Here is a 23,207-nt window from a genome sequence, read left to right on the forward strand (position 1 = left end):
ATCAAAACAACTTTTACAGATATATTTAAAGTATTCAGATATTAAAGAGTTGACTTTAATAAAAAAAAAAGTATGCATCCTAAACAGTTATGTGCTTACAAATTTGTTACAACAGTTTGGGAACAAACCACATATGGGAACAATCTTACGGTGTCCATAATTTTGGCCATATACTATAGATCTGGTAAATGATTATTGGGGGTGGGTGGGAATGGGGGAAGTAGTATAAGCTTAAGATCTATCAAATCTTCAACATATAACTGAACCAAGAACTTCTGGTTTTCATGAATGAGTCTGGAGATACATTTTGTTTTTGTTTATTTCCCATTTACAAAAAAAAAAAAAAAAAAAACATAGGTTAAAAGAAAATGTAAAAAAATCAAAATGAAACAAATCATGCAGCAGTTAGTGTATTTAAAATCAAGTATCAGGACAAACTGGGTTACTTTATTAACAATGCCAAAGCACACAAATAAAATAAGCAACTAAATACAAAGAGAATATGTACATATGCATTACAAACACATTAAAAAAGGGCTTTTATACAATTTAGACATTCCATCTGTAATCCATCATTGTCCTGCAATGTCTACATATACAGTTTACATTGAATTCAGACAACTTTCATGAAACCTGAGGTTCTATATCTTACTTCATCACACCAAGTCATAACAGCCAGGGAAACATCCTCAGATAATTTACACGCACAAACATACAGTTTGACAGTATTTCCAGAGTGTACCTCATTACAGTATGTATCAAATCATGGAATGGCGAATCGATTAGAAGAAAAAAAAAAAAAGTGTAATTAAATAATGCTGGAAACTGTACTCGAGTGTAATTGAGAAAAGAAAAAAAAACACCTTGCATGTAAAACTCAAGCAGGATATTTTTTTTTACATGAATTGAGCATACATGGATCTGTGTAGAAGTCAAGCAAACTCATCAGTGAAGTGATGGGATCTGCCAGACATAAAATCACATACGAGCCTTAAACACTGGTTGGCTAATGCAGCATAAATACAAATAAAATAATGTAAGGATTACATGGCTTTAACTTTAGGCCCTATAATGTGCCGGTGTACTGAAGTTGCTATTAATATCATCTTTTCTTCAGAATGTGTCTTGGAAAACAAAAAGTGGTTTTACATGAAACAGATGATTACATAATCAGCATTTCAGAAATCCATAAGCAAGAAGCTTCATCCAAGGTGATGGATTAATTGTCCCATAGCAATTACATTCATCACATTAGAAAAATCATTCTAGATAATTTTAGTAAAAGCAATGTAGAAAAACAACTAAAATTACTAATCATGTGCAATTTTGCAAGCTGGTACAAACAAGCACTCTTTCATTTTTAACCAGCTTCCTTTTTTCGTTCTTCTTGTGCGTTGATGAATATACAGAAATCTACCTTCAGCAGCCAGAAAATAAACACCTTAGATTTCATTAGCAACGAGTCAAAACAGTAAATCATTGACTGAAGTCCATCAAAGTACCTTTGCATACATAGTTTTAGTGAGGTATTTAATAAAAAGAGCTTTACAAGGAGGAAAGTAACGTTAACTAACTAAGCACCTTATATTTACACTTTACACAAACTGTACATTTGTGAAGTGTCCGGCTACACAAGGATGTCGATAATGAAAATTCAATCAGCTCAGTGTTTACAGTGCATTCCCATTCAATTGGCAATTTGTCTACTCTACACTACAACTGTAATATTTGTAGTATTTGTAGATGTGTCTATGTCCTCACACAGCCTGCTGTTCACACACACATTAATAGAAGGAAGATGAGTCACGCGCTTGCCCTCAGTCTATTCTGGTAGGACTGACCAGCTCTCAGCACCATGGCTCTCGATGGCACCTTCCTCTGTGTAGACTGTCACTCCTCTTCCAGGCGCTCCTCATCAGCTCCAGTGCCTCCCTGCACCTCTTCTGCACCAGCTCGTCCGATACTCCCTTTCGAGTCAGAGAAACCTGAGCAACAATTAAAAGGAGAAAAAAAACAATCTTTGTTAGAAAAGAAATTGTGCAAATACTATTTTGACAAAATTCAAACTGAATGACTTGCATATTAATGTGTAGAATTATGGTGACCTTCTGGATTGATTTTTCAATTTAATTTGAAGTTTAATTCTTTTCTTTTCAACTTTTCATCAACATGTTGGTCTATTTTCACACATGGTAACCATTTCCTGCGTTGCCCATAATGCCATTCGACTAATTGCACCAACAAGTTTCAAATCTACAACAATACTGCCATCAATGCCATTTCACAGACTGCTATCTAGCTGGGCAAAATCAGGTTCCATAACTTCATTAAAAAAAATATAAAACATTAAAAAGCAAATACAGCTTTAACCATAAACTAGTTCAATAGTCGCTAATGTTTCAATAGAGACAGAGTGTTTAATGTGTTTTAGGATGGAGGTTTCAAGATATATTGCCCACTATTTTTACAAATTATCTCACTACTAATATTTCAAGTTGCAGAAAATTGTCCACATCATATGTACCTATGGCATATTATGCAAGGGGATATCTTATGTGATGGGAAATATAAGTATAATAAAAAAAAAGTATACAAATAGAATAATTTCCTGAGACTAATACCTGGAATATAGATCTCCACACAGAATCGAGTTCTCCCAAGAGCCGATCCCTCTCCCCACAACCACTAAAATAAAGAACCCATGAAGGGAGGAACTGAGAGCGGTCGGCTGCAAATTCCTATATAAAAGACAAAATGGACAAGAAAATGTAAAGACATCGACTCAAAATAGTTCTGTATCAATACTTGGCTAAAAAACGACATGCATGAAGCGATGGTGTGCATGTCCTTTTCTCTCTTACAATAACACAATATTCCTTATCCTCCTCGAGGCAGATAGCCGTGACGTCACTGATATCAGCTGCACCAAGCGAACGGAAAAAACTGGTCTGGCAATCCTGATGACATGTCAACAACTTCATGTCGGTGAGAACAAGGCAGCATGGGATACAAGGTGTTGGTGCGACTCCCTGTGGAATCACCTGAGAGACAAAATATGTATGTGTTTGTGTGTGTGCGTGCATGTGTGTGCATATATACACACACACACACACACACACATACAGACAGACAGATTAGCAAAAAAAAAAAATGCACAACACACATACACAGACAGATTAGCAAACAAAGGTGCTTTTCTGCAGAAAGCAGTGTAATGGCTCAGAATTTAGCACAGGCGATTTGAGTACTGTAAATGAATAACCTACACTTATGTAAAAACAAAATGATCCAAATAAGCAGTAATTTAGACTACAAGAGGAATAAAAAAGAAGCAAAAGAATTAGTAATAGTATAATCTTTATTGGAATAAAACAGAAGTTAAAAAGGATAATGGTGGGCTCATCAATCCAAGTCTAAACTTACTCCTTTAGACACAGCCTGACAGATGAGCTGCATCCATTCTGCCATGTCTAGCTCATTTTCTGCACTCAGCTCCAGAGGAGAACTTGCTGTCAGGATCACCTGGAATGCATGTGGCCTCTCGTTGCTGTTTGAGCGCCTGCAGCCTCCACAGTGTTCACCCCTTCAAGTGTGCACACATACACAACCCACAGACAGGCACTATGGGACATGTGTCTGGCAAAAACCGTTAAGTAAAACTACTGACTCATATAAACATGCTTACCCCATGGTAATTGACATCAACGGGGTAACATCAGTCCTTTCAGCATACAGAAAAAGGATGCCACTGCTGTTCAGAACAACACCAAGCATGTGTAAAAACAGACATAGGTTCGAACCAGAACATGTGAATTTTATGTTAAATAGGCCCTTGTTGCTGTACCTGAGCACAAGGTAACAACTCTTCCACAGCTCCTTCCCCAGGTATGATGTCCCTGTTCGATATAAAAGGGCCCCCTCTTTGGTACTACTGGACTTCTCTAAACCTGACGGAGAGGTGAGACTGCCCAAACCCATGTCCATGGGATCTTCCCAATGAACGAGGGAATAGAGACGAATACTGACTTCTGATACCTGCAAACATACAGGAAAAAGCATGCCTGCTATTGGAATCGTGAAAAGTAAACACTAAACACGAACAAGATTAAAACATGAATTTGATTTATCTGAGAGAGAGAGAGAGAGAGATATGTATTTCTGCTCCACATACCTCACAGTGAGACTCTTGGCACACAAACTTAGTCAGAGCCAGCTTTTCCATAGTCGCATCAGTCAAAACAGCAGGGAAAGGCAGTTCGGTGCAGCCGTTAATCATTGAAGACTTCAGCATGTTGAGAAACCAGCTACGATGTGGAAAGAGAAGGAAATGAAAGAGAACAGGGAACTTTTCGTTTCAGTATACACCATCAGCTTTCACTTTACCTCAGTAGTGCTAAACTCTAGAGCCAAATGCACTGCTGTCCAGCACAGAGCTATTTCTTTGCTTTAAAACACAATGGTCGACTTGTCAGTAAATTACCAAGTGTGTTAGAGCAGAGGAAGCACCAGGCAGAAGCTGAGCAACAGCTTTATTTATAACAATAAGGCACTGAAATGAACAGATAAGAGAAACAAAGCATGATATAGACTTACATAGTGAGTGAACAATCTGCAGTATCCAGAAGAAACTGCCGCCTTCTGTTGGTGCAAACCAGATTGACTGTCTGCTGGTCTAAACCCACCTGAAGAACAAAACAAATTTGCGTTATAACTTTAGAAAGAAACACTGCAAGATATACTGCCTAGAATTTAGCACTCCCATATGAAATAGCAGACATTAACTCACAGAAATGTAATCTAGTTCACTGTAGGACACAGCTTCCTCTACATTGTATGGCTTGTCTGCTGCTCCTGCAATAGTAGCACACAATCATAAAGTAGCATACATGGGCTTCACATTAGGTGATTTATATGAACACAGCGATGATCTGCTATATTAGGTCACGGACGTACCTTTCCGCAACAGGTAAATATAATGGTCTGTTAGAAGCAGAAAGAGAGGCTGCAGGTCCCCCTCCATGTGGCCAGTACTCATTCTCACCATCTACAGAAAATGAGCCGAAATTGTACCAAACACTTAATATAGCGAATATGAGGGATTTGTTTCATTTGTCTTTCAACGGGATTCGTCCTAATGATAAAAGAAAATGCATTCACAGTCTGGTTGTTTGGACTGAAATCAGACTGATGTATCTTGCATAACAAACAAGCCTGAATGTTTTTTCTCATTTCCAGAGCTACGCAAAATGAAGGCGCATTGAGGTGACTAGTTGAGCTCTTCCAACTGTTACAGGCTACAAGAGATCAGTCTGTTGGGTGCTTGTTTTTGTAAATACTACTGGGTGGGAACATTACATTTAGTATTCGTATTAATGAACTTTCTGAATGCATCTTGGGTACATATAATCCTGCTATTTTTAGACATACCTTAAAGAGTTGCTCCTCGTTCTCCCGGAATACATGGATCATAAGAAGTAGCAGAAGATTATTATCGACCCTGGGGGAAAAATGAAAGAATAAACGGATATACTTTTAACTAATTTATTCTCTGTAGGATGAAGAAAAAGACAACAATTGGCATAAAACTATAGCTGCTGCTTTCCATCTTACCTAAATTCTGCAGGATGAAAACTCTCTGCTGGAACACATCCTTCTCCTGCTTCATTTCCATTAGATTTGATCTGAGCAGGACCATTTGACTGCTCCATCTCAACATCCCCCCTCTCTTTCTCTTCTATTTTGGAGGATGCAAACTCTTCTGCTGTCTCTCCTTCTCTCTCATCTTCATGGCCACCATAAAGAGTTTGCGACTTGCCATTCCCTGCAGAGTCATGGTGGCTACCACTCTTGGCAACAGCATCTGCACTGTGGGAGGTAAAGCAGTAGAAGTGTGCTGTAGATGCTGAGGCCATAATGCGTGACTGCCTGTCTGGGTCAGGAGGCTCTCCGCCTTCATCCTCCCGAAAGGGCTGATGCTGAAGTGCAGATGTGGGTGGATTAATGCCATTCTCTGCCTCCTCTTCCTCGTCTTCTTGTCCATCCCATCTCTTTCCATCCAGAGCCCCGTTTAATCTATCCATTACGTCTTTAAGTGGCTGGCCTACACTGTCCATGGACGTGTCTGTCATTTCAGGAAGCCTCAACAGTGCTTCGGGTTCCTGGTCTTCACTTTTCCTTGTGGCTGCTCGTGCTGAGCCGTCCAGGGCATCCAGAGAGTTAATGCTACCTTCAACACTTCCATCCGCTGGATTCATCCTTTCATTGTTGATCTGAAGGGATTCCTCCATTTCAACTTGTTCTGGAGACTGCATGCTATGTCCACTGCTGACAGAGTCAGTTGAGCCTCTTCCCCGGCGCTTCTTAACTGGTTTCCTTCTCCTGACCATCCTAATAGCAAAAGGTATTTTCTATAAGTCATTTAATATACAATTCATTTTCAGCATGTTCATCATTACCTTAAATTGCAAACATGTTGAACCATGAGAACATGAATTAAATATAACCAAATTTAAAATGTTTAATTTTTTTTCAAATAGGAATTAACAATTTATAAATTCTATAGATATTCTGGACGTTATCTGTATTGCACACTTCTGTATTAAGGCCCTGTTACACCATGCTGACTGTTGATCGACAGATGCTCTAGAGTTGTTGCCCAATACACAGCATTTCAAGGTGCATCTTGCACCAGTGTCACTGTAGGACCAGCAAGAAGGTTGACAAGCGAAGCAGATGTCTGATTTTGCAGTTTATCGTTATCCAAAGGAGAACTACAGTGGCAGCAGATGAAGCTTCTTATATTACACGAAAACAAAAAATTTTTTACAAAAAAAAAAAATCCACTACCACACAGTTGAGCCATTGCTTAATGTCTATTCATCTGCTTCTTATTACTCAACGTCTACTCGTCTGCTTTTTCTTACTAAATGCCCAAGCAGACGGTAAATCGCATTCTACTGCCCTTAAGAGCATATCAAAAATAATACAGTTATAGATACTAGTGACTTCTTCATTGTGTAGTATTTTGCTTTAGTTTTTAATTGTACTACGGTAAATACTGACTTTGTTATTTAGTATATTATCTTTTGATTTGGAACATTAGAAAAATAGAGTTTCCTTTAAATGCATGTTGGGCAATGCTAGGCAAACACAAAAGATCTCATTTTCCAGCATCGGTGTTCCCTTTCAGTCGGTAAAACTGACACGCACCTTATGACCTCCAGATCTGTGCTGGTGCTCTCTGTGTCATCCCCAGCAGGAATGTCATGGCGGCTGGCTGTGTGCACCGGTGTAACATCTGCTGAGGTGTTAGTGTCCGAGTCTTCATTAAAGGGGTTGTAGTGAAATGTGGGGCTACGTGACACAGACGTACACCGAACTGGAGCGACTGCTGTTTTGACAACAGTGTCTGTGATTACAGTTTGGGGGTCTGAGGCTGAAGAGCGAGGACCACTGACTGGGTCAGTTAGATCTCCTTCTAAGAAATAAAAGAAAAAACAAAACAAAAAAAAACACACTCTTTCAAAACAAGAAGAATCTATAAATTAAGCAAAAAAATTTGAAGCCGTAATAGAGCTTCTATTACTCCAGTAGCAATAGAATGAAAGTGCATTATGTTGGCACTGCTGCTGAAATCCAAGGACTAAAACATACAAACAACAAAAACACACACGGAGCACACCCTTCAAAATAGAAAGGTATAGGCCTGGATTCAACCATACTGAAAGCACACAAAAGGGTATATTAGGAAAGAAGTAGAAAATCTGATAGGATAGTATGCAAAGTATTGAGCTTTAGAGACTGCGGTACAGAGAATTTGCTGTACTTTTTGTTGCATTCATGCATATGCTACCTCCAAAGTGTGTATGTAATCATGGCAAATGTGTTCACAAATATATAATCAGATTTAAAGTAGCCATAAAAAGCACCAAATCTAATACAAGTATCAATGAACTATCCATGTTATTGTATAGTATTAAGTTCTGTACAGCTTTTGGACCAAATTTTGGAAAGATTTCAAAGGAAACGATCAAAGTTTTCAAGGAAGGCTAACATAAAATAGTTCATTTGATTTTTGCATGTTAAGAAATGAATCATGCTCCTTAAGAAAGAGGGTTCAACCCAGGCCACAGACATGCATAAATGCCACGCATATATCAGGCTGCTTAATACAGAAAAGACAAGCCAACACCAGGCAAGGTAGGTTTTAGCTTTAGTGGTTTAGCACAGAAGCCAGTTTAAGCATCCCAGATGATTTCTCTTCAATCAAAACTACCCCATCATCATATTCCGGGTTTCCTGCATAACTTTGCAGTTCGGGCGGCCCGCCTAAGCTGGGAAACCCTACCGCCTGAACCAGGCCGTCAATGCATCTTGGAGAATAGCACGGACGTGCTTCACACCGCGAGCGGGCACGTGCCGAAATGAGAGAAAGACGTGGTCCGTCACTGTCTGGAGGATAACTAGCCAGTTGATAAAACGCATGTTTCCGTGAGAACTGTAAGTGGACTTATGTTTTGGGTTTATTTAAGCCTGTTATTTTATTAGTCTATAGTTCTTGCAAATTTAAAGTATGTTAGCTGGTGATTGTTGTTTGAGTTCTTTACCTGCTAGCTAGTTTGCACGTGCCTGTTTTTAATAATTGTTAAACATAGTACAGAGTCTGTGGTCTATCTCACAAAGAAGCCCTGCCCACCCCTACGGCCTTAACTAACAAATTTTCTGCGGGAAACCCTGATATTAGTATGAATCCTACTTCAGTAATAATAATAATAATAATAATAATAATAATAATAATAATAATAATGCATTTTATTTCGTGGCACCTTTCAGAACACCCAAGCATTAAAGATCCACAACTTTAAAGTAACTAATGCTACTGATTTTTCGGAAAAAACGCTACTGTAAAATCCATCTTTATAGAAATTCTATAAACCATACAAAGCTACACAGACATGCGTCCTTAGCCAAGTATACTGGAAAATGGGCATGCAAGCTGGTGTGAGATTTTGATGTGGGAACTGGAAGAGAAGACGACATGATGGGTGTGGGAAATAACCATGTCCCACCTTCCCAGTCTGCACTTGGCATTGACTGCAACACAGGGAAGATGTCACCAAAATCATAATCTAAAAAAAGGAGGGATAAGATGCAACATTAGACAGAAAAAAATGACCAGGAAGAACAGGGAGTGAGATTAAAAATAAAAAATACATGTATATGAATAGAAAATAAAAGCATGAGATATAGACAAATGGAGCAATATCAGGTGATATAATGGATACTAGATGAGGTATTGGGAATTCTATAATTAATGAAATGTATGTCCATTATACATCTTCAGATCTTGAAAATGAAATATTTGTGAATAATACAGTATTACAAGAGCCTTAAAATAAAACTAAACAAAGTAGAATTGTAGAAAAGAAGAAAGACAAAGGGTCAGGGAGAAGGCCTGAACTAGCCATGAACTAGCTTACCTTCACTCGAGGGTGCGATGGCACTGTCATCCCACTCAAGATTAGTGGAGTTGAATGAGTGCAGAGATAAACTATCAGAACTGGGCAATCTCTCCTCAAAATCCAAAAGATTCTGTGGTTTGTAATAGTCTGGCATGTAAGGTGCCACATCCAGGTAAGGAACATCCTAGTGGTAGACAAAATTTTAAAAAAAATTGTGGGTTAAAATAATAGTAATAATAATAATTATATATATTATATATATATTATATATATTACACATACATACACACACATACACACACACACACACACGTATGAAGTACACTACTATAAATCACAGACTGTTGCAACACACAAAACAGCCGAGGTCCAATCTGGCTGTTAGTAAATCTTTTTTTTTTTTTTTTTAGGTGGATTAAAGTGTGAATGTATAACAGGAAACTTGTTTCGAAATGAACAACACATCAGCATGTGGGAACAGTGATGAAACCTAATTTGATCAAATAAACTGATAATAATAAACAAACATAAATATGCTGAAATAAATAAATAAACACTTATTGCCAAAACTGATATCATTCTCTTCTGATTGCTATCAGAAGAGAATGATAATCATGTACGTTTTTATTCTCGTAACTGATGCTTTTAACTAACGTGCCATACATTATGTTGAGTGAGCAAGTGTAAAGGCTAATAAATGTATCATTTGGACAAGATTGCTGTTTCTCTCATCAAAGTGAAAAATGTACTGAATAGCATAATTCAGCTGAGGGAAGAATAAAAAAAATGGACACACCAGTTCAAGGTCAAAGCGGATGAACTCCAGACCCGAAACGAGTGTAAGGAACAAAGTGAGATGGTCATGGCTGCAAACCAGGGCATTCCTAGAAAATAAAGACCACATCGCTAACTGTTTCTACAAAAAAGGAAAGCCAAATCTCTGGGAATATAAAAACTATGAACACAAAAACACACATAGGGCTCAAAAGTTGTAAGGCAAATGTAACCAAACAGATTCAGATCCTTGCATTGTTAACAGCTGATACATGTGAGTCAAACAAAGAGGTGTCATTCATACAGATGGAGGTGTGGCCTCTGTGTTAGTCAGTCACACAGATGGAGGTGTGGCCTCTGTGTTAGTCAGTCACACAGATGGAGGTGTGGCCTCTGTGTTAGTCAGTCACACAGATGGAGGTGTGGCCTCTGTGTTAGTCAGTCACACAGATGGAGGTGTGGCCTCTGTGTTAGTCAGTCACACAGATGGAGGTGTGGCCTCTGTGTTAGTCAGTCACACAGATGGAGGTGTGGCCTCTGTGTTAGTCAGTCACACAGATGGAGGTGTGGCCTCTGTGTTAGTCAGTCACACAGATGGAGGTGTGGCCTCTGTGTTAGTCAGTCACACAGATGGAGGTGTGGCCTCTGTGTTAGTCAGTCACACAGATGGAGGTGTGGCCTCTGTGTTAGTCAGTCACACAGATGGAGGTGTGGCCTCTGTGTTAGTCAGTCACACAGATGGAGGTGTGGCCTCTGTGTTAGTCAGTCACACAGATGGAGGTGTGGCCTCTGTGTTAGTCAGTCACACAGATGGAGGTGTGGCCTCTGTGTTAGTCAGTCACACAGATGGAGGTGTGGCCTCTGTGTTAGTCAGTCACACAGATGGAGGTGTGGCCTCTGTGTTAGTCAGTCACACAGATGGAGGTGTGGCCTCTGTGTTAGTCAGTCACACAGATGGAGGTGTGGCCTCTGTGTTAGTCAGTCACACAGATGGAGGTGTGGCCTCTGTGTTAGTCAGTCACACAGATGGAGGTGTGGCCTCTGCTAGTCAGACCTCCATATTGGATCAACAGTGCATTGAAACTGCAGTGTATTATAGTAGTATCAAATGTAATGTTGCCTATTCACATTTTATTATCTTGGAGGAAATAAGATTGTGTTAAATGTTAGTGATTTATATACAAATTACACTACAAAAATACTGGACATCACACTCACTTGAAGTAGTATTTATGCAAAAGTGTTTGATTCTCCTGGAAAAGACGAAGATAGCTTTCTAAAGAACTTTCACTGAGTGCCAGGTACAGCCATGCACGACCTTGAGAAACAAAAATGTTCCAGGTTATATTTCAGCAACAGAAATAAGCTTAAACTAAACATGAAATAAGCCTATAAATATCTACAAAAACAATTGAACCAATGCTGTTAGTAAATACAGTTTACAAATGTCTCACTTCTTCCAAGGTTGGTGGCTATGTGCTGAAGTTCATCAATCTGTCGAACGGCTTCCCGTCGTGTAAAATGTAAGACAATTACCCAGTAACCTGAAGATATATCCTGTAGCCTGCAATGCAGACAAAATATATGTATTTACGTTTATGTTAATGATCATGTATTTGGCAAACATATGCAAACCAATAAGACAAACACCTACCCATATAACAACGCGTGGTCTAGGTGCTCACATAACCGCTGGAGAACACGGTCATGGTTCCTGATGGCTGGTGTATCATCTTCACAAGCTGCAAAGTAACTCTGCAACTAGGAAGTTTAAAAATAAAAACAATATTTTGTAGTGACAATGTTTAACAAACGTATTGTTCATATTTTAAATCTTGATTATTATGCAATAACAATAATTCAGATCAAAATCAGATAGTGGGTCTTAAAAAAAAGGCAAGTTTAAAAAAAATTAATAAAAATGGTACACAAAAATTTATATTATTAATTATATTAATAATAGTCATAGACAGAATATTATTAATTATATTGCCTGATTATTAATAGGCAAAAATATAAAGTACATTGACTGAAAGGGGAAAAATATTTTTAAACAAAATAAACCTTACTGTATAGAAAATGAATGAATGAAATAATCTTCAAATATTAGACATATAAATAGGTCATTGGTCTAATTACACAACGACAACATCTATATCCAGCTTAACATGTTATTTCAAATATAAATTTGGTCTAAATTGCCATTAGATGTAAATCATGGGGTAAATGTGTGCGTGCCCTGTTAGGGTGTATTCATGATTCGTCCTGCTGTATATAGCTGGATATAGATGTCGTCATTGTGTAATTAGACCAATGACCTATTTATATGTCTAATATTTTAAGATTTTGGACACTTTAAGAACAATCTTTAAAAACGATTACACATTTATGTATACACATTATTTTGCCACTTATATATTCATATTTTATATAGTTTTTTTATATATTAGTTTATACTTTTTTATTTATCTATCTCCTTTTTTTTATCCTAAATTGCATTCCTTTTTTTCTATGCTCATATACCGGACAGTTGCAAAAAGCATTTCACTGCATGTCGTACCCTGTATATATGTGACAAATAAAATTTGATTTGATTTGATCTGTGTTCCCAGGATAGGCTTTGTTCACTGTAACCCAGACCACGATGAAAGGATAAATTAAAGGTCTGATCTAAATCATAGCTATAGTAATAGAAAGCACCTGATGATTACGTGACCTACAATCCTGTACAGGGATTGTTCACAGATTTGAAGAAATAAAAATAATAATAAAAAAGACAGAAGGACAATACATAATACAATACATAAAATTCTGGTTATATAAAAGTATAGAGATTAATAAAAAACAATGTATAGCAATGCCACAGAGCTCCTCTGACACAATTACAGCAGTTTTTAGTTTAATATTTTAACAGTTATGTCAATCCAAGTGAACGAGTTGGTATTTATAGCTATATATGTATAGATTGTCTGGGAACATCTTATAGACACATGGGCAAGAGATGGTGGTGTAAACACTACTATCATGCACTGAGCTCAATAACACAACAATAACACAATGAATATAGCAGCTCAATGTAGTAACTACCGTTGAATACACTTTATTTAATGACTCATGATGATTGAGCGGCTTATCAGAATCGACAGGCCCAAGTGTTTACAAATTCGGACGCAACAAACAGCAAAAAAACAAACCATTTAATTGCTTTCAGTAAATGACTGTGTCGTCTGACCGGTCGTGGGCAAGCTGCTTACCTTCTTTACAGACAGGGATATGTTTTCAAGAATCCTATCTTTGACTTTGAGTTGATCCATAGCGGCTGGCTCTGCTGCTGTACTCACCCGAGGATGTCAGCTGATGCAGGTTGAGGGAGTGTTAGCAAACACGCTACTAGCTAACACTATTGGTTACGATGTAATGTCAATAACGTAAAAGCGTGTGCACTCTGGCTCTGTGCCCTTCCGGCACTACAGGCTACTTTCACTGTCTTGACAGTCTCCTACATGTATAAAACTATCCGGAATAATTTTCCACAATTTAGTCTCATCTCTGACTAAAAAAAAAAAAAACAAGCTTAAACCTTACAAAGTTTTCTAAGCTAACTAGCTAGCTAAGTTAACGGCTTTATCAGTTATAGCGACCGGTTTGTTTGCTAACTAGCTGACAATTAGCTGACTTTAAAAGCTTTCCGTAGATAATTAGCCGCTTATCCAAAGTTTAATAACGATATAGTAAAGAAAAAAAAACCTGCTTAATAAATAATTAACTAAAGCTTTGCTACAACTTTTGTTTTCAAAGACAATAAAAATTTCCTCATTGAAAGAAGCCTCCTTGTGTTGTTTCTAAAGGAAGCACAATGTTCTGAAATATTGCTAATCGTTTAGCAGTTTTCTCCCACCGGCTTGTACAGCTTAAAAACTAGTTAGCGATTAGCACAGCTTCGGTGCTAGTTAGCTAACATAAATAGCAAAATATAAAACTATCACATGATCCCCAGCTGTCACTGCGTTTATAGCCTGACTTTTAATTTGAAATCACCAGATTATATACATTTATGTATATAAATATAATTTGTAATGAAACAGGGGCGTAGGATTAATTTGTTCTGTTCTGTTGTAGCTTTATTTATTTACTAAATTAATTACGTAAAGGTTGTGTTGACAAGCTACTGATAAATAATAAATATCGACGACGCACTATGATATGGGCTAAATGCAAAGTGTCAAAATAAAAGTATGATTTGCATTCTAAAAACTGATTGGTTGAGCCGCGTCGTGAATTTCACTTGCACCAGTGACCGCATCACAATAGTTACGTTCTGTATTAATGCGTCAGTATTTTTTTTTAAACCAGTGAAACGGTTGCACTACGCTAAAGCGCTATTTTTTTCCTGACGGAAGAATAGTTTATTTTGAATAAATAAACAATTTAATAAATAATTATTAGGTACTAGATTTAATCATATTGTTTAGTCGTAATCTATCAGTAGCACTACAATAGAGATTTAACCTAATAAGAGTGATATGGCAAAGTATTTCGCGCGCGCGCACACACACACACTTTGTTTTAATATCCTTTTGAGGACCTTAAATCAATATAATTATTAATGCAGCTAATTAATGCTATGCTTAACCTGAATTTAACCTTTTTATTCTTAGCAGCTTGTATTTATTTATAATTGTGAAGTCTGTTATACTCTGTACAGCTGGGATAATGCTGGATTACTTTTAAATGCCAAGCAGAAAACTGGTGGAAAAGCCACTTTCTCCAGATATGTCTGAAAAATATCACCCAAAATGGCAGTTCTCAGGAGATTCTACTCTGTTTAATAACCTGACATGGCTGCATGAATATAAATTCTGGGCTAGAAAGAAATCATCATAAGTCTTGCTTCTTTATACAATTCTGTGTATTTTATTTACAATCATTTATTTGAACCATCTGAAACAATCACCTTTGTATTATTTTACAAGTAAACCTAAATGATCGACAGGCTTTGGTGAGAGTTAGAAAAATACCAATCTGCAATATTAAATGTTATGCACTTGTAAGAATAATCCAACAATCAATTAACTGTGGTTAAAGTTTGTTGTCTGTTTGCCTGTATGGCTCAGAATTTAATTGTCAACATAAAATGATGAATTAAGATACGACCTCGGATCAATTCTGGTTAAAAAAAGATACATGTGAACCATTGTACCTTATCATCTGGCCCTTGTCCTTGACATCTATTTACACTACATGGTTGACGATCACATTAGAACGTCAAAATGACACACACACGTTCCTATTATTGTTTTTTTGCCGTTGTTTTCAATGCTGAATGATGAGTCTTGCTTGCAGTTGTGTATTATCCTATTTACACTCTAAGATTATATTTAATCATTAAGCTAGTAAATAATATTAACTCTTACTGCAGCTTTTTGTGATCATTATTTGTGCTTAATTTGTCAGTTGGTGGAACCTTTATTTGGGAACCTTCTTGTGCAGCCAAAACCAAAATGCAGCACACACACTCTTCTTCTTACCTTGTATACATCGGACCTTCTTTGTATCTGCCCAATAAATGGTGTCCAAGGAAAACTGTCCTCTTAAGCTTGTGAGAATCTCCCATCACATATTTTATATTAGATCTCTTTAGGTTAATGCATTTTTATTGAATTGTGTTTTTTTCCAGTCAACAAAGCCTGAACCCTGTGTAGCCTCAGATTTCTGTCATTTTCTCACAGGTGTTGACCCCAATGTGGTCTGCTGTTGTAGCTCATCAACCTTAAAATTCGACTCAATGCAGATGCAAAGAGTGATTATCTTAAATACTGCATACTTCCTATCACACCAAATCAGCCTGGCTATTCTCCTCTGACCTCACTCAACAGTTCTTAACAATGCATGTGTTCCTATTTAAGTAGCAAGCAAGTGTACAGTACACAACAAAAACTTGAAAAAAAATTCTTTTGGGAAAAAAAAGTTTGAAGTCATTTTATATTTGAGGTAAATCATTGCATCCTTTAAGCCATATGCACCCTATTTTTCAAGACATTGATATTGACTGAACTCAACTCATATCTTGCCTTTGATGCATCATATAAGCCGTGTTATTGTGAGAATATTACTTCAGGATCAAACCTTGTCCTGGACAATAATCTGAGCCCTTATATAGCTAAAAGAAAAAAGGAGCATCCACACAGTTCTAGAAAATTAGACAAGAATTGTAAAGTGGGGGGTTTTGGACCATTTATTAAACCTTGGTACAGAATTTTAACATCTTTCATTACAAATTTAAGCTTCATGAACAAAAAGATCAGTGCATTTATTAATCAAAACTGCGGTTAGGTGTACATTGTGGGACCCTTTTTTTTGCTTCATTTAAATAAAATGACAAACCAACTTGATTTCTTACAGAAAATAAAAGAAACTCGACTTGTACAAAAGAGCATTTAAAGTCAGGTTGATAATCTGTGTAAAGCTGTAGTGGCACATCAGACTCAGGGGTGGGGGGGAAACCCTACACAAGAGCAGTTCTGTTCTCAACCACTGAACAATAGGACTTGTTCAACCCAATCTGATTTCATTCTTAAACTGTAACTCCTCTCCTACTTAATCTGACTTCTCCTTCTCTTTCATGTGGAGGAAGACTATGCTGAAGACAAACAAGCCAGCCATCATGGAGAACACGCTGGCGTAGTAAGGGTAAGCAGAGGGAATATAGCGCTCGTACTGCGTGTGCTGAAGCGGGCGTACGGACACCTGTGACATGGGGTCAAACATTAACAGAAAATATGCCTTCAAATGTAAGAAAAGAAAATGCAGCATTAAAAACAAATGCACTTACCTGTGTGGAGGAGTAAAGGTGTGTGAAGCCCAGTCTGTTGTAATCGACTTTGAATTGAAACACTCCATACACATCTGGCAGCGTAAATCGGACACGGTATTTGCCACCTGCGCAGACAAAGCACGTGTACAATTTCATAGCATCTTCATTTTCATATTCAAGTCTTGAATCAACAATTTAAAGCAGGCCAATACCGTCTTTCTTGAGGTAGGTCCTGACAAAGGGGTCGATCCGGACAAACTCCAGCTGAATGTCGTCTCCGTCAAATGGCACCCATCGGCCCTCGGACAGCATCTCGATTACGATGCTGTATTCCTGTAAACGAGAATATAAATTAGGATATTATTGGTGCATCCGAAAGCGTATCACTATTCTATTCCTCCGTGTACTATCAATAGTGTTTACACTGTAAATGCCAAGAAGTACATGTTAAGCATCTAGATGATTCACTTATTATTTTTTTTTAATTAGTCCATAGTGTGATTTATTTTTCAACAATTTCAACAAAAAAAAAAATCACAACATACCACAAAACATGTAATTTGCCTTTGACTTGGAACAGCTTATACTTAAGTTCAGTAAAAATATGCTCCTTTTAAGAGGATACTATCCATCTAATAATCATACATTAGATGGTGGGGTACATAATCCACAGTAAGTGCACAGTGTGTAGTCATTTGGGATGGGCGTAGAGTGTCGGTAACTACTTTAATAAATAAATAAATAAATTATATGTGTAAAGAACGTATAAAACTGTAGTAGTAATAAAAACTCACCACCAGGTCAGTGATGGTGTAAGCTGCAGGCGGTGTACTTTCGCCCACTTTATGGTGACTTACAGCTCCAACCCTGAGGACACCTGCCTCCTTAAACACCCAGCGTGAGAGCGCCTCAGCCAGCTCCTGATTACCCGTCTGCGAGTATCTAAAGCAGTAAAAACATCACTTTAAGCACAATAAACACACCGACTTCACAGTGTCAGAATTTTAGGAATTTTGTCTTTTGCTGCTTTCAGCCCTTTTTTTTCCTTAAGCTCACCGATTTCAATTCTACTCCTTAAATACCAAAACCGTTTCTTATGAAGGTATTAATAAAACCGCTGCATTTTATTTATTATAATGTGTAATACAATAATATTCTTCTAAACTTCTAATATTCAGTATCATGTTGCAATTCAGTTGTGAATTTACTGTTCACAAAAACTACAAGGGACTGTAGATTTTTTTTTACACTCAAACTTCTCTCCACCTGAAAAAGTGACCGATAGGAAATGGACGTATGGACAGTCAAAGAAATGTAAAATATTAAAAAGATGGCATAATTACAAAAAATAAATAAAAACAATCAATAAATCAATCAATCCTTCAAACCTCTGGGATCCTGGGACGGCTTTCTGTACTGGGGAGTTGAAGAAGGCGTCGCTGAAGAAATGCAAGGATCCGCTGAAAACCACACGCGCATTGTTTCTTGCCTGCAGGCCAGCAATCAGGAGGGTGTTCTTCCCAACCGCATGAGGGTACTGAGATACGAGAAAGGAACATGAGAGAGAATAACCATGAAATGTACAGTCTATGCATCCCATACAGGGTGTATTCCGGCTTAATCTTATTGAAATAAAGCAGAGGAAAGAATTACTTAAGACAAATCTTGAACTGAAGTAATCAGTCCCATCAGGTAAACACAATCAGGACATGACATCTACACAACTGATCATTCATTTAGTCAATCATGTATGGGGTCAGAATTGTTTTGTTATTCTGAATAAATATACTATGATCCACAAATAAATATAAAGAGTTTCACAAGTATTTTTTTTAAAAAATCAACAAATGCACAATAAGCAAACCATAAATGTGTGTTACAAATTTCACAAAAAGAAATAAAATTCACAAATAAATGAAATAGGATTTGCAAATAAAATTTTTTTTATGTATTTATTTGTGAATGGATTCCTGCTCATTTGTGAATCGTGTTCTGTGCAATTGCTGATTCGAAACATTTCTAACGTCAAGACGTGCACAAGAATCCACAAATAGATGGACTCCGCCCACCGTCTACTCCAGCCAATCGGACAACGGTCTCATGGCGCTGACTAATCGTGGCACGGTCTACCTCCAACCAATCACGTTCTGATTTACTCACTCTTCACACGGTGGTTTATTTTTGGATCATAGTATATTTATTCAGAATAAGGAAACAATTCTGACCCCATAATCATGTAGCAGCAGCACAATGCACAGAGTAACCCAGATACATACTGTACACATGTTAATGGCTTCAGCTAATGCTCTTATCAGAAAGGGGGAAAATGTGATTGCAGTGACTTGGACCATGACATGGTGGAGGATTTTTACTGTCTATCAAGTTTACCTAGAATCTCGCAGGAAATAATATCCAGCGGGCGGTTGACCACTTTTACTTTTACAAATGTGGTGAGTGGAAAGGCATCACACAATACAAAACACTTCACGTATTGAGGCAGATGAGCTACAACAGCAGAATACATCAGGTTCCTCTGCTGTCAGGCAAGAACTACTCTGAGTGGACAAAGTATATACGCTATGTGACCAAAAGTTTGTGGACACCTGACAATCCCATTCCGGGTTTAATCCCACAGTTGTTGTGCTAATAATAGATCAATCGTTCATTCTTCCGGGAAGGCTTTCCACTAGATCATGGAGTGTGTGCATGGGGATCTGTGCTGATTCAGTCGAAAGCGCATCGGTGAGATCACTGATGTTCGGTAAGGAGTGGTTGACGTTTCAGGTCATAACAGAGATGTTCAGTTGGGTTGAGGTCAGGGTTCTGTGCAGGACACTCAAGTTCTTTTACACCCACACCAAACTCATCAAACCATGTCTTCATGGAGCCCATTTTCTGTGCAGGGGCATTGGTATGCTAGAACAGGTTTGGGTTTCTTAGCTGCAGTGAAGGGAAACGTTTTCTACAATTGTGCTTCCAACTAAGTTTGGGAAGAACCACATAGGGCTGTGATGGTTAGGTGATCGTAATGTCAACTAAACCTATATCCATCCATATCTTGACATGAAACATCCAACACTGACATCGGACAGTCCGATTTAACACAAGTTATAAGAACAAAACCTTGCTGTGTTGATAAAGTAAATGCAGAACTAACAAAACCCATCATCATCCTGTAGCAGTTAGAGCAGTGGACGGACAGGTGTATAAAAGAGCTGAGGAGGTGTGGATGAAATAACTGGTACCTGTGCAGTCAAGCTGAGGTGTAGGATTGTTTTTTATTGATCATAATACCTTCTCTGTGTCACTATCCTAAAGCACTCCCAAGTATTTTTCAGATCTGAAAGCTCCCACTGAACACTCACTTGTGTAACCGGACGATCGGGAAAGTAGGAGTAAGACGTGGAGGAGCCTGTGAGGATGTCCAGGACAAGAGGGTTATCAGGATCAGCCACCATTCTGGAAATAAAAGAAGAGAACTACAATAAATCCACAATCACCTGCATGTACATGAAATGCTATTTACCTTGAGCAGAACATCACACCCATATCCAAGATGAGAACACTTAGGTGGTACATATCAACAAATCCATGTAACCAGTGTTCACCTGAGTGACAGGTTGACATGGACAGCATGGACAAAAGGGACACAGCAATTGTAGCAAGCATCGTAGAGGTGCTTTGGTGTATCTGGGAACACACTAAAGATGCTAACAGGCTCTGTTCTTGGTCTGGCTTTGATGAAATGGAGAACGGTAGCCCGGTTCTGTTCGTAGCAAAGCACACTGAGCAGCAAGCTGCAATCCTGCTTTGCTCAAGAATTAGACAATTTCTACCTAGAGATATTTTTCATAGTCTCAGATATTTGCAAAACTGCCAGTACTCTGCACAAATTCTACTAGGGTACCACTGGACACATTAGGACAGATGTGTTTGTGTGTGTCTCTCTCTCACATACATACATACATACATACATCTGTTCCATCCATCCATCCATCTAAACAGTTAAACATGAGAAAGGTCACCCACCCAACACCTTTGAAGAGGATGGGGCTCTCAGTGGGCCTGCCAACAATAGTGGGGGCCTTAAGGAGGTTTTCAGGATCAGCAACAATCAGGGTATGCTGCAGAAACAAGTGTAAACTTAAGAACATTCAAACAACAAGGGGGAACAAATAATACATTGGTTAGCTATCCCACTGAAAATGTAAAAGCTATATGCTTAGATCACTGTGACGATCATCTGATCAATGACTATTAAATTACTGGATAACCTCTAGGTGGTGCTAATGTACCAGTGTCTCTGCAATCATCACTTCTGAATTTTGTTGTTTTTGCTCATCTTGTGGATTTTCACTGTGCTCCACACCAACAACCCTCAAGCTTCAGAAATGGTGAAAAAACAGTTTGTTTTTCATTTAAATCATGCTACTCATCCCGGCTATTTTCATGACAAGAAACAGGTTAATAGCTGATGCTCTTGATGTTCTCAGCCCTCTGATGTAAAGAAATATAGAAATTGAGATCTAATTTCATAGAACCTGTAATACAGATTAACTAAAGACGTATTTATGACATATTGTGAGCACATGTGGCAATGTTAAATTGCGCTCACCTCGCCAGGATCAGAGACATCGTAGTTATGATGATCAATGACTGCAGTTTTCTCCTCATCAAACTCAACACCACATTCACTGCCCAGCTCACGTATCGGGTCACCTGCCGGAAGAGGAAAACAGAATGCAGAATATAATAAAGCTCATAAATCATAATTATAACAGGCCCATTTCCATCCTCTGTCTGAAATGTTATGAAAGACTCACCAATCTCTGAGCTGGCTGCAACCAGAACATTGCCCCCACCATCAATGAAGGCTGTGATGGTCTCCAAATTGATGTTTCCTCCAAAGTCTTAAACATAGATATTAAGTATAGTCAAACTGAATAAAGTTATACACGGACACATGTACTGAGGAATTACTGCAGAGCTTTAAACTGAGCTTTACCTTCCACAGATGGGGCAAAAATGATGAGATGGTCATACAGGAACTGTCCATACTTGATCAGGGATAGACTGGGGTCATCAGCAGTCTTAAATGTGAGATCAAATCCACGATCTGAGGAAAAAAGCAGGTAAAGATTAACATGGGAATCAGCTTTGGTCTCAGAAAATTAACAGATCAGATTTTAGATGTGTTCATATATCCTGTGTTTAAGTTGGAAGCAAACTCTGGTGCAGTCCGACACCATCTGAGATGCGAGTCTCGGTACAGTGCAGGTTGAGCGCAGTAAGAAATTAATAATAAACATACTTAATCATTTATTTAGTGCCAACTACATGCTCTCTATCTTTGTATCATGTGTTTTCTTGAAAAACCTTTATATAAATTTTTCCAGCTAACAATTAACAAAAATTATGAGACAGGCTTAATAACAGACTTATGAGAATGAGTATATTATATACTTGGGTATATAAGCATATATTTATTATTTTTAATCCAAAGCACTGCCTTTTATTACCCCACTTATTGGCTTGGTTTAATTGTGAGCAGTATAAAGCCAAACTCAGCAATTGAGGGACTTCCATGGTCAAAGTTACAAAACTACACCTACTAAGGTATGTATCCTAATTTGTTTAACAAATGGCTTCCTGATAAGAAATATTGCAGTCATTTTTGCTTTTCTTCATGAACATTTTCCAAATTAAAATAAAGCAATAAAATAAATAAGTATAATTAAAAATAAAATAAATACATATAATAAAAAATAAATAAAAAAATCTACTCGACTAATATGTGCAAACACTCGACTTAAATGTAAATAACAAATAAATGAATGCATAACAATCCGACACCTTTAATATCTGGCTAAGACAAACAGAGCTGCTCTCTCTCACCTGCTAAACTGCGGAAGAACACTGAATGGGTGTCTCTGATGTTCGGGCTGTCTAACAAAACCAGGGTCTTTCCGTCTCCAGAAACCACTTGCAGCAGCAAAGCGGCGGAAAAAAGGAACATGACATTTCTTACAAGATCCCCTGAGTGTGACGGAGACATGCTGGCACTCCGTTTTCCGCGTCTTGATGCTACAACGCAGCCCGTGTCCCTCATTGCTGAACCACCCGCCGCCATTTTCCTCCTTTGGACAACGTCAGCGTTA

General features: G+C 38.0%; 2 protein-coding genes across 4 annotated transcripts; both read right to left on the bottom strand.

The window, feature by feature from the left end:
- Positions 1–301: 301 nt before the first annotated feature.
- Positions 302–14,241, bottom strand: plekhm2 (pleckstrin homology domain containing, family M (with RUN domain) member 2). 3 transcript variants are annotated; one of them, XM_047807238.1, is made up of 20 exons: positions 13,490–14,241; positions 11,890–11,996; positions 11,690–11,799; positions 11,454–11,553; positions 10,258–10,345; positions 9,480–9,645; positions 9,069–9,128; positions 7,210–7,474; positions 5,611–6,387; positions 5,428–5,497; positions 4,954–5,044; positions 4,787–4,851; positions 4,594–4,682; positions 4,172–4,304; positions 3,845–4,035; positions 3,686–3,751; positions 3,424–3,583; positions 2,862–3,041; positions 2,622–2,738; positions 302–1,985 (listed from the first exon to the last, which is right to left on the bottom strand). In XM_047807238.1, exons 1-20 carry the CDS (start codon positions 13,547–13,549, stop codon positions 1,848–1,850), a joined length of 3,033 nt encoding a protein of 1,010 aa, XP_047663194.1. In that variant the 5' UTR covers positions 13,550–14,241; the 3' UTR covers positions 302–1,847. The 3 variants fall into 3 exon arrangements, with proteins under 3 accessions (XP_047663194.1, XP_027026377.1, XP_047663195.1); XM_027170576.2 differs by having other exon boundaries at positions 7,210–7,477; positions 13,490–14,240; XM_047807239.1 differs by lacking the exon at positions 9,069–9,128 and having other exon boundaries at positions 7,210–7,477; positions 13,490–14,240.
- A 2,211-nt stretch (positions 14,242–16,452) lies between these two features.
- ddost (dolichyl-diphosphooligosaccharide--protein glycosyltransferase subunit (non-catalytic)) lies at positions 16,453–23,207 on the bottom strand. Its single transcript, XM_027170741.2, has 11 exons — positions 22,945–23,207; positions 22,055–22,165; positions 21,873–21,959; positions 21,665–21,768; positions 21,079–21,173; positions 20,415–20,508; positions 18,438–18,586; positions 17,844–17,991; positions 17,262–17,382; positions 17,068–17,174; positions 16,453–16,982 (listed from the first exon to the last, which is right to left on the bottom strand). Exons 1-11 carry the CDS (start codon positions 23,177–23,179, stop codon positions 16,833–16,835), a joined length of 1,401 nt encoding a protein of 466 aa, XP_027026542.1. The 5' UTR covers positions 23,180–23,207; the 3' UTR covers positions 16,453–16,832.

This window comes from Tachysurus fulvidraco, chromosome 23 (genome assembly GCF_022655615.1).
Source record: "Tachysurus fulvidraco isolate hzauxx_2018 chromosome 23, HZAU_PFXX_2.0, whole genome shotgun sequence".
NCBI classification, from domain to species: Eukaryota; Metazoa; Chordata; class Actinopteri; order Siluriformes; family Bagridae; genus Tachysurus; species Tachysurus fulvidraco.